Raw genomic sequence first — 14,259 nt, forward strand, 5'->3', positions numbered from 1 at the left:
GGATGGTGCTGTGCCGGCCCCACTTGAAATTTGAAGGGAGAGCAGAGCCGGCTGTCGGGAACAAAGGGAGGGTCTCCCGTTAGCACCGCATGCACTGGCCAGGAGACAGAAGAAGGGGCTCAGTCAGGAGCCCCCGCGGCCAGCTGATGTTTAACCTCTGGCGTTTTCCTGGGCCTGGGAATGCAAGTCTCTGGGAGCCTGCCGGTAAATAGAGGGAACAGGGCCGCGGCCCCCAGTGGGCGGGCGGCAAGGTCAACCTGGGCTCTGACGTGTGCAGATGCTGGTTCCTAAGAACCAGAACAGAGGCCTGGGGGGGCTTCACCTGGCACCTTTTCTTCAGGCCGGGGATGTGTCCCAGGAGGCCAGGTCATTGTCCCTCCCAAAACCTCTGTGGCTTGCAGGTTCCTGTCCCATTGTTGGGAGGGTGACTGCTGCTGATAGCGGCCAGGGAGACGATAGGGAAGGGTGTGGCCTCAGGTCTTCCCCTGACTGCAGGGCTCCCGTGGGCAGGCGGCACTTTGGAGCTGGGAGCCCGGGGTCCTGGCCTGGACGAGGTTAGTTATCAGTAGTCTCACAGGCAGGAGGAAGCCAAGATTTAGGGAGAAGAAGTGGAACTAGAAGGCTCACTGCTCCTTGCCCCGGGGCCTCAAAGCCAGTGCTGGTCCAACAGCAGGAGGCAGCCCCTGGGCCTCCGCAGGGCAGGAGGAGAGCCCTGAGCCCTGAGCCCTCAGCGTCGGGGGCCCAACCCCCTCCCGGCTCCCCAGCAGCCCAGCTCCCGGGTAGCCGTGGCACACCCGCCTTCTGTGTGCAAGCCCCTCCCGGGCAGGCTGTGCATCTCCCGGATGGTAACATTTATGTATGGAGGGTTGTTTTGTTTTAAACGTTTTTTTAAACATTTTTTTATTGGGGCAAAATACACAGGATAGACATTGACCACCGCAGCCACGTGTCAGTGGACACCGTCCCGCTCCAGAACTTTCTAACACCTCATTAATCCATTTGGTGTTTTCCGTGGTCTCCGGCAGCCTGAGAACCGTGTCAGTCGTGCGGGCTCTGCCCATAGTAAAGTCGACCTTAAAGTGCCTTTCCCGTGCAAAGCCCCATCCGGCCAGTCCTCATGTCCCTCCGCCCACCCCCCGCCCGCAGCACGGAGAGGTCCTGCCCCTGAAGATCGTCACCTACGCCGCCGTGTCCTTGTCGCTGGCCGCCCTGCTGGTGGCCTTCGTCCTCCTCACGCTGGTGCGGACGTTACGCTCCAACCTGCACGGCATCCACAGGAACCTCATCGGGGCGCTCTTCTGCTCCCAGCTGGTGTTTGTGATCGGGATCACCCAGACCGGAAACCCGGTGAGTTCCCGGGCGCTGCCCCCGACCTCTGTAACTGACAAAGAAGCGGGTGGAAGTGACCACGGCCGAGACTGGAAGGGGGTCGGCCTCGAGGGAGGCGAGGACGGGCGGCAAGCGGCGGCCGGCAGAGCTTCCGTGGGAGGTCTGAGATCAGAGCCCCTGTGCCGGCGAGGGGGGGGGGCCGATGGCGGGGCGGGGTCCCTGGGGCATGGGGTAGGGAGCAGCCTCGAGGCGGAGGTGGCAGCACAGCAGGAGGGACAGGCGCGAGGGCAGCGCCGGGGGAAGCCGGGAGCTCTGTGGCTTCCGCGGTGCCTGCCTGGTGGCAACGTGATTTTCCATTTTTACAGCAGGATTTGCAAAACACAGGGACCCCGGAGGGGGTGGGGGCGCGGCGGGCGGCAGAGGCTGTGTGCCCGAGGCTTGACACACACGCTTGGGCTCGCTGAATCCCCCCAGGCCCTGGGAAGGGGTCGCATCCCTTCCCACGGGAGAGGCGCCCGGGCACCAGTGAGGATGAGCGAGTGCCCGTGGCACACAGTTCCCTCCGTGCGGGTTCCCTTACGTGTCCATCGCGTAATGGGGACCCTAGAGCCCTGAGGCGCCGCGAGGCCGGCTGACTGGCACCTGTGTGTATGCAGGGACTCGGGAAGTCTGGAGGTTACTCTCCCCTAATCCCGATCTCTCCGAGGGTGAGCCGCGGGCTCTCGGTGGGCCATTCCAATATGGCCAGCACGTGCTGTTGACAGAGCTGTCATTTCTTCCTTCCCCATGCGGCGAGGACCTACTGGTTGACTCTGTGCTCCGCCTACCCGAGACCCAGGTCCAAGAGGCCCTCCCGTCCCCGCCCAGGGAGCCCCCCTTCCTGGCACGGACACGAGGGGTTGTCGTACAGTGTCACAAGCCAGAATGGTGTCCTGGTGGCAGGTGGGGGAGCCATGCCTGGTTAGGGAAGGACTGACCATCCGGTGGGAGAGGTCCAGGAGAAATCGGGACAGGTTGGGGAATCTGGTCCCCCAGAGCCTGAGGGGCCATGCCGGGCAGTGCCGTGTTCCTTTTGCAGGCAGCTCGTGCCGCGGAGAGCACAGCCAGCCGGTTAGGAAGCTGCCCAGAGGTCAGCAGAGCGGCAGAGGGGCTATCCTCATAGGTCCGCTGGGTGGAGGTGAGGCCCAGAGCCGAAGCCAGGACAGCGGGCAGGGAGGGAAGGGCGGGAGTCAGGGCTAAGTGGGCAAGGAGGGAGGAGGAAGGGCGCCGCAGGTCTCCGGAAGGGGGATGAGCAGGGGAGGACACCCCAAAGTGAGGTGAAAATTGAGACACAGTGACTGGTCTGGGTGTGGCAGGCCAAGCCCTTGGAGGCCAAGGGGAGGAGTCTCCCCCACGTGGAGAGGAAACGCGTCTGTGGGAGTGGGTCAGCCCTAGGAGAGGAAGTGGCATAAAAGGCAAAGAGGGAATGTTCTGGCTGGTCAGGGCCGCTGGCACACTTGGGCTCTTCCTCCTTGTTTGCTGCCGGCAGCGGGCTCCCTTGAGACCCTCTGGGGTGGCCAAACCTCCTTTGAAGGAAGGGGTAGGTAAAGGCAAAGTGTCACGGGAAGACGGCCTTGATGACCCCGGGGGCTTCTTAGCCGTGACTCGGGGAGCACCGGGCCTGGCAGAGGAACCTCCAAGCGCAAACGTCCTTGCTGCCCTCCGGGGCGCTCCCCGTGGTGCTGGGCCCGGGTGGGGGAGAGGCGCCATCCCCACGTGGGGCCCTGCAGGGTTTCCGTGCATCCAGCCAGGCAGGTGGACCTCTCCCTGCCTGTCCTTATCAGCGCATCAGACAGGTGAAGGCGCATCTCCAAACCCTTCAAGCGTGCCCTTGAGTGGTCTCCACAGAGGCAAGCCACGCCTTGCAGCCACATACCGCGTGTGAAAGCAGCGAGGCTGTCCGCTGCTTCCAGGCGCGGCGCACGAGAGAAGGAATGCTGGCCGCGTCATTCGAGGGCCTTGGCCCCTTGCCTGGGTTTTATGGGTTTTCTGTAAACTCACAGTCCCGTCTCTGGGCGAGGTTTTTCATCTCCCAGATTACTGGCAGGTTGAAATGATTTATTAGGCATTAGCATTTTGTCTTTGTTCTGTTTCTGGGAAAGGTAGTACATTTAGGGCAAAAGTCTGTACACGTACAGCCCCATTAAATTTTAAAATGTATCTCTAACACTTCTTTTTTTTTAAAGGTGGTTTTGTGGGTTTACTTTTCACATGATTGAAGGCAGCCAGCCAGCCAGCCTCCTCGCCGTTGCCCCTTGTCTAAGCCCACTGTGCTTTGCATGTGGGGTCCCTGGGAGTGGTGTGGGGCTCCCCCAGCCCCAGGCTCGCCCTGGCGTCCGGGCTGATGGCTCTGCTCATCGCCCAGGGCAGACCTCCTGTCCCCCGACCGTGGGCTCCAAGGCGGAGAGCAGGTTGTCCAGTCGTAATGTACGGTGCTGTCTTCCCTTCTGGTTGAGTTCCTGTTTCGCCCCGTGTTGGACAGATGTCACTGCTAGGAGTTTCCTTCCCCTTCTCTGGGGTTTTGTTTGAGGGGAGAAGCCGGCCCGTGCAGGTGACAGCGGCAGCAGGGGTGACGTACGTTCCAGCCAGCCTGTGCTTGGGTCAGCTCCCCGCAGGGTACGCTGGCCTGGCACCTGACGGAGCGGAGTGGCCTCCACTGTGGGCCAGGGTGGTGGCCCTGTGTCTGTTGGGTGGAGGGTGGGGGGGGCTCCTTGGCGGGGACACTGAGACCCTGGCAGGTTGTGGGTGGGGCCAGGAGGGGTGTGACTAGGAGGGGCGGCCAAAGAGTGGGGTGGGGCCAGGAGGAGTCCGGGCTGGGCGTGGGTGTGGCTAGGATGGACAGGGCCTGGGGGTGGGAGGGGTTAGGAGTAGGGGTAGGGGCAGGAGGGGAGGGTCGTGTGGGTGGGGTAGGGGGCCAAGAGGGCCTGGGGCTTTCTCTTCCCTCCCCTCCACGTTCCCCTCTCCTCAGTGCCTGCCTGGCACCCTTGAAGGGGCGCCTGCTCTCCCCCAGCTGGGCAGTCTGGGGGCCCGGCCAGCGCAGCCCCTCCCAGGGGGCCCCCCAAGAGGCTGCTCTGGGCCAAGGCACGAGCTCTTCGAGGTCTGGCCTAGAGCACCTCACGGTAGATGATTCACACAGAGGCTGGACTCCCTGCGTCCGCGCCCGTCCCCAGCCCCTCCCTGACCCTGCTTTCTTCCCCTTCTCAGGGACACTGGGTTGGCTCGTCTGGGTCGGGAGAGGGCAGGAGGCTGGGCCTCCGCTGCCCTGTGGAGGTGGTTTTCTCTTGGGCACCGGCTGGAGGGCAGCCCTGCCTGGCCGAGGTCGGGACAGACAGACGCGCTCCCATGGTCTGGTTTTGGCGGGAAGCAGAAGGCTCTGTTAACTTGGTGGAGGCGGGAGGACCTTATTTGGCGGTGAGGTCACGAAGCACGAGGCTTCCCCTCCCTCTGGCCACTGCTGGACCCCGCAGACACCCCCACAGGGGTGCTGGGTAGCGGGTGGAGGCCAGCACCGCAGCTGGGCCCGCAGCCTGGGCTGGCTGCCTTCATGCTGTTTCTTTGAAGTTTAAACTCCTGGAGGGAAGAATCTGGAGCCATGACAGGAAAATACGTTTCCAGCTTCTAATGAAAACGCTAGAGGCTCTGTCCACCCCCTGTCCTGTGGCTGTGCTCACTCCAGGCACCAATCTGGGTTGCGCGGTGGTCTCCCCCCCACCACCCCGTGCCTCCCTCCCCGTCCTCTGCTCCACTCAGGGCCCAGCCGTTCCTGCGTGAATCACACAGAAAAACCCAAGTAACTCCGTCTCCCTACTCCGGCCTGCAGACCCTCACATTTGCGCAGTGCGCGGACTCAGTCCCTGCCCTCTGCGCCTGGCCCGCGTCTGGCCCCTGGTCCGAGGGGTGGGGCGGGCTCCCGGGGGCCTGTGCTGAGCCAGCGCCCCGTGCCCTGCCCCCACAGTTCCTGTGCACGGTCGTCGCCATCCTCCTGCACTACGTCTACACGAGCACCTTCGCCTGGACCTTTGTGGAGGGCCTGCACGTCTACCGCATGCTGACCGAGGTGCGCAACATCGACGCCGGGCCCATGAGGTTCTACTATGTCGTGGGCTGGGGCATCCCGGCCATCATCACAGGTGAGGACTGGAGGAACCGCCTTGCTGGGGAGGCCTGGGCCTGGGGCCCACCAGTGCGTGGGCAGCCCCCGTGACCTCACCCACCCGGGAGCCCACAGCTCGTGAGCCCACACCCCTGGGCCCAGGCGGGCGAGCTCTCTGGCCTCCTCTGGGTACCACAGACACCCAGCGTGACTGGCCCCTGGCAGAGGAGGCCCTCCCCACCCTTGCACCTGTGCCGGGAGTGTGACCACTCGGTGCCCACTGCGGGGGTGCGTCTCTGGTCAGGGGTGGTGTGGGCTCCTTGAGGGCTGGGTGCGGTCTGCTTAGGGTTCTGTCTGTGGCACCTGACAGACAGAAACTCCACGTCCGCCCGGCGTGTGGGTGGACGGGTATGTGCGCGTGTGTTGTCTGTGGTGTGTGTGTTGTGTGTGTGGGATGTGTAGTTTACATTGTGTGTGTGTGTGTGTGTGTGTGTGAAGGGTCTATGCGTTGTGTGGTGTGTGTGCGTGTGTACCCTGTAGTGTATGTGTGGGGTGTGTGGGATCTGTACGGGACGTGTGTATGTCATGTGCGCTGGTTGTGTGGTCTGTATCTGACGTGTGTATGTCGTGGGGGGGGTGTGGTCTGTGTGTGACACGTGTGCTGTGTGTGGTCTGCACGTGACGTGTGTGTGGTGTGTGGATCTGTATGTGACGTGTGTGTGCCGAGCTGGGAATGCTGCTTGTGGCCACGTGCCCCCTCAGGCCGGCCCTCAGGAGGGGCCGCTCCCGGGATGAGTCCCCACTTCCCTCCCTGTTGTCCAGGACTCGCGGTGGGCCTGGACCCCCAGGGCTATGGAAACCCCGACTTCTGCTGGCTGTCCCTTCGCGACACCCTGATCTGGAGCTTCGCCGGGCCCATCGGAGCGGTTATCATTGTGAGTCCGGGAGTTTTGCAGAGCCCACGATTCTTGGGGGTGTGGGAAACTGGGCGCGGGGGCTGGAAGGGGTTTTGGGGGCCGGTGGGGTCCTTGGCTCCTCAGGGCAGCCCGTTGGGCAGGAAAGGGTGATCTCATGGTGCTGAGGCCTCGCCATTGGACCTGCGGGTTCGTCCCACGTCTGCGTCTTCGTCCACTGGGAGGCAGCTTGGCGTCCACCCTCGGGAGGGTCTCGCAGGCGGGGGGGCGTGGGAGCCCTTCTCATTCCAGCCGTACCTGGAGATGCAGGCGGAGCCCCTCAGAAGCGTTGGGTCTTCTGATCTGTTGTGGCGACACTGACCAGCCGGCCACCTGACTTGGGTTGTTAAAAAAATGTTTTTCAGGTCAACACAGTCATTTTCGTCCTGTCTGCGAAGGTTTCCTGCCGAAGAAAGCACCATTATTATGAAAGGAAAGGGGTTGTGTAAGTGGGTCCCGGTGTGGGACTAAACGCCTGGCAGAGCCCCCTGAAGGCGCCCGTCTCCTTGTGCCCAGGCCCTTGGCCACCCCCCAGCTCAGCCCGGGGGGACATGACGGCCACGCGGATGCATCAGCAGGCTGCAGTGGGGAGAGGCCGGGGGCAGCGGGCACGTAGTGGAGGAGAGGGAGGGCGCTGAGCATGAGGCGGCCTGGGGCAGGCCGCCTTCGCCCATGGGACCCCGGGGACAGTAGGGGGTAGGCTCTGCAGCAGCTGGTGGCAGAGGGAGCAGGATGGGGCTCTGTGCCCCTGGCCCAGGCCCTGTTAACGGATGGGTGGAGGGGAGGAGGGGGTGGTGACAGCTGGGTCTGGGGGGGTGTGAGGGGCCGGGATGGGATGGGGAGGAGCCCGGCAGGGTGTTGGGGCACGGGGGTGTGGCTGGGACTTTCTGGGTTGGTGGCGATGGTGATGCTGTGGCCGCAGGAGTGGAGAGTGACCAGGTGCTTTAAAACGTTTTGGGAAGTTAGGTGGCGGGGCTGACGGTGGGCCGAGAGGGGGCGGGTGGAGGGGAGGGCGGGGCCCGGAGTCACGCCGCCCCGCCCCCGGCAGCCCCCTGCTGCGGACCGCCTTCCTGCTGCTGCTGCTCGTCAGCGCCACCTGGCTGCTGGGGCTGCTGGCCGTGAACCGCGACGCGCTGGCCTTCCACTACCTCTTCGCCGTCTTCAGCTGCTTACAGGTGGGTCGTCCGTCCCCGTGACCTGGCAGGCCTCGCTGGGGCCACCCTTGGTGAGGTCATGAGTCGCTTACGCTACCTCCTGTCTGAAAGGCCTGGGGGAGATCCTGGACCCGGTGTCCGGGACAGACGGGCCACGGCATGGCGGTCCCCGTGTGGCCGGAACGTGCCGGGGGTTCCCGTGACGCCTCTCTGCGCACGGTCGGCAACAAGGAACCTGGGGTCCGGAGCACAGCTTTGTCCAGGGCCTTCCCAGGGACCCCTGGGACACTGTCCCTTGCTCAGCCGGTGCCGGGGCTCATCCTCCGCGGGGCAGCATACATCCCACTTTTGTCCGCGGGGACAGTGTTGGCCATTTACAGTTCACACTGAAGGCTTCCCAGCAAGTGATGTCATGTTGGAGATGCAGATGGACGGGGGTGTGGCTGGGACCAGCCCCCCCTTGGCCCCTGGCATGCTGACTGCCCTGTCCCCGCTCCCCTGGGCAAGCAGAGGCCCCGGGGAGGGGGCGCCCAGGGCGGGCCCCGGCGGCCAGGCTGGCTCTGGGCCCTCCGCGGCACATGGTGTGGCCGTGCTGTCTGCTTCCTTGGGCAGACGGGTGTGCGCACCGGCCTGGCAGCCACAGGACCCTAGCTGCTTCTCTGCCGGCCCCTCCCTGCCCTGACCAGCCGTCCCCTCCCTCCAGGGTCTCTTCGTCCTCCTGTTCCACTGCGTGCTCAACAGGGAGGTCCGGAAGCACCTGAAGGCGGTGCTTGCTGGGAAGAAGCTGCACCTGGATGACTCCGCCACCACGAGGGCTACCCTGCTGACGGTAGGTGGCGCCCGGGGACCGGGGTGGGGCGGGGGGCGGGGTTTGCCCTGTGGGTCTCTAGACCAAGCATTCAGCATAGCTGCCGGGTCTCCATTGACCCTGGCATCAGAGAGCCCCTTGGAGAGTGGCATCGAGCTTGATTCCATTCCTGACATCCTGGGAAGGGAGCAGTTCACTAGATGGGGTCTGTCCTCAGCACAGCCCCATTGTTCAAGGTCACAGAGGACAGGGCGGCAGCAAAAGCCGCGGCTGCAGGCGGGAAGACATCTTCAGACCACTGCGGGGGCTGGCGGTGCTGTCCTCCAGGCCGCCACGAGGCCTGTGTGCTCTGTGCTGGGTGGGGGCACCTCCAGGGTGCTGGCACCGGGGCTTGCTGTGGGGACAGAGCCGTCCTCTGCAGGCCAGTGGCCTCTGCCCCGGCGATAACCGCCCCCCTCCTGCAGCGCTCCCTCAACTGCAACCACACGTACAGCGAGGAACCCAACATGTTCCGCACGGCCCTGGGCGAGTCCACTGCCTCACTGGACAGCACCGTCAGGTCAGGCCTGAGCCGGTGCCCTCGCTTGTCCCAGGGGCACAGTGGGGTGGGGGGAGGCCCAGCTCTAGGGGCGAATGCAGGCCCTAGTGGTGTGCCCTCCTGTTCCAGAGGGCGTGTGGCTGCCCACGTGCTCCGGGAGTCTTTCGTGGCAGCGAACCTTCCAGAGCCCCGTGGGGCCACCTTGGCACATGCGAAAGGTGCCCGGTGATGTTGGGTGGTCGTGTCATGTAAACCCCGGAGTGATGGCGCTGAGCCCACCCCCCTACCCCCTCTCTAGGGACGAAGGGGGTCAGAAGCTCAGCGTGTCCTCTGGGCCAGCACGGGGTGGCCATGGGGAGCCAGATTCATCCTTTGTCCCCAGAAGCACCAAGAAGCACCGTGGTATGTGTCCCCTGGAAGGCGGCCCCTGGGCATCTCCCTCCTGGGGGGCCGGTGGGGGAGCTGCTTCTTGGCTCTTGTCAGGCCCGTGGGCCTCTCGGTCACTGGACATACAGGCTCAGAGGACATCTGTGGCCCATCCCATTCAGAAGGTCCCCAGGGGAACGATCGCTCCCCGAGCCCAGCTGGCCCCACTCAGCCCTTGGCCTGAGCCTCCGGCCCTCCCGCCCTCCCCGCAGAGCAGGACTCGGACTCGGACAGCGAGCTGTCCCTGGATGAGCAAAGCAGCTCCTACGCCTCCTCGCACTCGACAGACAGCGAGGACGATGGGGTGGAGGCCGAGGGCAAGTGGGACTCGGCTCGGGGCCCCATCCACAGCACCCCTAAAGGTGAGGCCGTGTTGGGTGGCGTGTCTGAGGCCTGCCTCCTGTGATGGAGAGCAGCAGCCGGGGGGAGGGACGGCAGGGGGGGTGGACAGCAGGGTCGAGGTGCTGGCTGGGGAAGGCCCTGTCCACAGCATCTGCAGAGCAGAGGCAGGGAGGTCTTTGAGGGTCTCTTCGGGACCCCCCACTTCAAGGACCCCACTTGCTGGCCCCGAATGTTGCTGGGGGGCCGGTGTTGAGCCACTGGGGTGTTGAGGCAGGGCACTGTGGGCTGGGCCCCTGCTGTCAGCGGTAGCTGCCCCACCGAGGGCCGCACTGCGTTGGCCTGCAGCTCTGCCCGCGGGGGCTCAGGGCCACGTGGGAGGCAGGCTCCCCGCGGAGGGACACGAGGGAAGCTTTCAGGGGGGCAGGGAGTCCCCGCTGTTGACGGCCGCTCTTGTGCCTCAGTGGACGCCGTGGCCAACCACATCCCGGCCGGCTGGCCCAGCGAGAGCCCGCCGGGCAGCGACAGTGAGGAGCCTGGCGACCAGCCGCGCCTGAAGGTCGAGACCAAGGTCAGCGTGGAGCTGCACCTGGACGAGCAGGGCAACCACTGCGGGGAGCGGCCCCCGGAGCAGGAGAGCAGCGGCCCGCTGAGGCCCGCGGGCGTGCTCCCCGGCCAGCCCCCGGAGCAGAGAAAAGGTGCTTTGGGCGTGGGGAGGCCGCGCTGTTCCCGGGAAGCTGGGGGACCGGGAAGCCCCTCGGCGGGGGAGGGGACAGAGGCGGGCCGTGTTGGGAGGGGGCGGGGTCCGGGTGGGGACAGAGAACAGAGGGGCGGGGCCGGCGTGGAGTGCAGGTGGAGCGGGACAGAAGTGCAGGTGGGTGGAGGGCGGGGCAGTGGGCAGGACAGGCGCGGGGAGGGGCCGATGTGGGGGCTGGGGCTGGGTGGGATGCTGGGGGGGGGGCCGAGTGCACGCTGGTGGGGGGGGCGGGGCGCAGGAGCGGCCGGTGCCGGTGGGTCCGGGTCTCCACGGGTCTGCTTCCCCAGCACAGGGGTGACCTTTGGCCCCGCCGCCTGTCGCTGAGACCAAGGAGGGAAGAGCAGGGGCTCCGCTGGGCCCAGAGTCTGCTCCTCGGGTCCCTGCCCCGGCTGCGGCAGGCTGACCGCGACTCCCCACCTCCCCACTTCCAGGCATCTTGAAAAACAAGGTCACCTACCCGCCGCCGCTGACCGAGAAGAGCCTCAAGTCGCGGCTGCGGGAGAAGCTGGCCGAGTGTGAGCAGAGCCCCGCGTCTTCGCGCTCGTCCTCCGTGGGCTCCAGCGACGGGGCCCGCGCCCCCGACGGCACCATCACCATCAAGAGCCCACGCCGGGAGTCGGGGCGCGAGCACCTCAACGGGGTGGCCATGAACGTGCGGGCCGGGAGCGCCCAGGCGGCGGGCTCCGACTCCGAGTGAGTAGCCTCGGCCTGGGCTGCAGGGCAGCAGGAGCGGCCCTGGCCAGCTTTCCCTTCGTCGCCTGCCCAGGGGACCAGTGTCCAGTCCAGAGAGGAGCCCCCGGGGCTGTGCTGGGGTCTTGTGGAGGGAGGGGCTTCAGCGGGGTCAGGGGCAGCCCGCTGACGGACAAAGTGGACTTCTGACCAGGGCGGGCCCAACTGCCAACATCCAGGTGGTGGCCACATTGGCCAAAGCCCTAAACCCCTGCCCAGCCCTGGGATTCTAGGATTTCAGACCCTGTGGGACTAAGCACTTTGTAAGGATCTTGGTCCAGGAAATCAAGCCTCCGGGGGACCCCTGCAGAGGAACGGAGCAGGGATCTTGGCCCCAGACGGGCCTGCTGGCCTCCCCCCATGGCTCCTCCCTCCTACAGACTTCTAAGGGAGGAGCAAAGAGTGGGAGCTAGGTCTTCTAGAATGGCGCTCTGAAAACTGAGTTTGGTTGCCCTGCAGCAGGGCAGGCTGTGTGGATGCGGATGGGCATGGCCCTCCCAGGGGCCCTGGGTGTCAGGGTGCAGACTCGACTGCCCCCTCTCTTGCCTAGTATAGCTATGTCCACGTGCAAGCTTGTATCTCTCTGTGCCCCCTGACTGGGGGATTCTGCCCCCCCGTCCTGAGTTGGGGGGGGTAGGTGTCTGCCCCCGCGTGACCTCCAACCTGACCCCCCTGCTGGCTTCACGAGTAGCAAGGGCCATTCTTGCTGACCTCCACCTGCCTGATGGCTTCTTCCCACGCACAGAGGCAGTAACGAAACTTCAATCTGAACCGTCAGGAAACCATGAGACAAGCCCACCGTCTCCAGCCAGGCCTCTGTGCTGCACTGACACACCCTTGGACCTTGGAAACCCAGGGGCCACTGCCCTGGCAGTGAAGGGGGTCCTGCAGTGGCAGCCCCATGAATGGTGTGACCCGCAGTCCAGACACAAAGCCCTGGGCTGCCCCCAGGGACTCAGGGCCCAGCTGACCCGTGACAAGTGCCAAAGGCCACGGGCACAAGGATGCGTGTGTGGGCTCCCGGGCTGGCTCCTCTGGATCCCGACTGCGGACAGAGGCAGAGCTGTGTACCGGCAGGCCAGGAATGGGCCCAGCACGAGAGCTGGCAGGGCTGGAAGCTGCCAGGCCTGGCTTGCTGGGGTTCGGGGGTGCCAGGCATAGGCAGAAGACAGAGGGCCAGTGGCCATGCGAGCGCCCCCTGCAGCACAGACCCCTGGCCAGTGGCCTTATGGCCCTTTGCAGAGACATTCCTCGTCTCGAAGCAAACTACTGTCTTTTGTTGAAAACGTGTAGATACTTCTCTATATATTTGTACGGGACTCTGAGAAGGTGGAAAGCCTGTGTATATTTTGCATTTGTACTGTTGATACTGGGAGGTCCGTGGGATGATCTCTATTTTTTATACAAGGAAGATTGCACAGTTGTACTTGAACCTGGCACGCGTTGATGCAACTGGTGTCCTGGTAGATCAGAGTGGGAAGTGCGTCGGGGAGAGGCCGTCCTTGAACAGAGGCTCCTGCCCCTGCGCTCGGTCAGAACGCGGGGATTGTGTGGGCATCGCGAGCAACGGCCTGAATTCATGGCGCGTGTTTCTGGGACGTGTGCCCTCCGCTCCCAGCCGCCCCAACTGTGATGGATCAGAGACAGGGCAGCCTACAACTGCTGTAGCCTACGACAGCCGACAGCAGCCTTCGGCAGCCGATGACGATCCGTCCCACGGATCTCCCAGCAGCCTGCGATGGGGCGGGACGGAGGGAGCCCCCCGAGGTTGGCGGTGGAGAAACGCAGGTGACCTAGCTCTGGCAGTTCCCTGGCCGCCCCCATCCCGGACTCATGCTCAGCCTGCAGCGCCTCCCCGGCCCCCGTCTCAGTCATGGGGTACCGCAGGTGGGATGTCTTTTGTCCCTCTGCTCCTGTTCCTGGTGGGTCTTACAGTGCTCACGTGTTCCCGATTTAGATGGAGGTGTGGGGCCTTCCAGGATGTCACATTCCTTCCTGCCAAATCGTCCAGTTCTTTGAGACGCGGGCTGGGTCCCCGCCCCCAGAACCCAACCAATTACTTCATTTTGCTTCAAATGGCCAATTGTGCAGAGGGACAAAGCCACAGCCACAGCCATGGTTACCAAGCTGTTTCTTGGAAGCTCGTACGAGGAGCGGCTGTGCTGTCCCACAGTGGGCACTTGGCACGGCGTGGCCGCAGGGGCTGTGGAGCGGGGCCCAGAATGACTCAGCCGCGTCTCGTTCTTGTGCTGCCTTTGTTCTTCCAATCAGGCGCCCAAACGCACGGTTAGCACAGCTGCCTCCGCATACGGGAAACCGTAAGACAGGAAGAGAATCAAGTCAAACGCGAAGATGTCTGCGCCGTGTTCTGATGGAAACGTGAGCGCTGTTCACGACCACACCGGGAACAGCAGGTGCGGGGCGGGTCTCAGGCCACACACCTCACACAGGAGTGCCACGACACCGCAGGGTCCACATGCGGGATGAATTACAAATGTGCCTTAGCGGGCGAGCGGCATTTGGAAGGCAGAAGGGTGTCTTCGGATGTTTACCCGACCAGACCTTTTCCTAAGTACGAACAGTGAACACCCTCGAGTCGGGACCCCCGCCCCGCGCCCTCACGCTTCCACAGCCGGGTCCTGCCCCTCGAGCTGCAGTTTTCAATCTGATCACAACTGTTACCAAAAAACAACTGTCCGTTGCATGAAGACAGGAAAAACTGTAAACCTATTTTTGTGACTTAAGACTTTATGAGAAATGAGACACTGGAGATTTTTTTTTTTTAACAAATGTCTATTTATTAATATTGGAAACACTGGAATTTCAACACCAGAGAAGAGTCTGCAATAAATTAAGATTTTTGAATTTGTGTTTCTGCTGTGCTGCTCTTCCCTGGCCCCACTCCCTGAGCCAGCCGGGGACTGTGGACAGGATGTGGGGGACAGGCCCTGGGGGAAAGGAACTGTACTGGAAATTTCTGTCCATCCCCCTAAAGCAGTCGGGATAAGCAGGCCCTGTCTGGGGTTCCCCAAGAGTTTTAACTCTCTCACCGTGTGTACAGCACCGGCCCTGGGCCCTCCTTCCCTCAGGGTCT

The 14,259-nt window shown here is 64.0% G+C and overlaps 1 protein-coding gene across 1 annotated transcript in view; it reads left to right on the top strand.

Annotated features, from left to right (window-relative positions):
• The window catches only part of CELSR1 (cadherin EGF LAG seven-pass G-type receptor 1), a 130,185-nt gene extending 116,155 nt beyond the window's left edge, over positions 1-14,030 (top strand). Inside the window, exons 24-35 of the mRNA XM_044228065.1 lie at positions 1,147-1,347; positions 5,324-5,498; positions 6,284-6,396; positions 6,780-6,859; positions 7,463-7,589; positions 8,272-8,397; positions 8,841-8,935; positions 9,213-9,316; positions 9,553-9,702; positions 10,144-10,377; positions 10,868-11,129; positions 11,911-14,030. Of these exons, the coding sequence (XP_044084000.1) occupies positions 1,147-1,347; positions 5,324-5,498; positions 6,284-6,396; positions 6,780-6,859; positions 7,463-7,589; positions 8,272-8,397; positions 8,841-8,935; positions 9,213-9,316; positions 9,553-9,702; positions 10,144-10,377; positions 10,868-11,129; positions 11,911-11,935 (1,692 nt within the window). The 3' untranslated portion in view covers positions 11,936-14,030. The remainder of the gene's footprint in view (positions 1-1,146; positions 1,348-5,323; positions 5,499-6,283; positions 6,397-6,779; positions 6,860-7,462; positions 7,590-8,271; positions 8,398-8,840; positions 8,936-9,212; positions 9,317-9,552; positions 9,703-10,143; positions 10,378-10,867; positions 11,130-11,910) is intronic.
• Positions 14,031-14,259: the final 229 nt, after the last annotated feature.

The sequence above is a fragment of the Neovison vison genome, chromosome 12 (genome assembly GCF_020171115.1).
Source record: "Neovison vison isolate M4711 chromosome 12, ASM_NN_V1, whole genome shotgun sequence".
Classification (NCBI taxonomy): Eukaryota; Metazoa; Chordata; class Mammalia; order Carnivora; family Mustelidae; genus Neogale; species Neogale vison.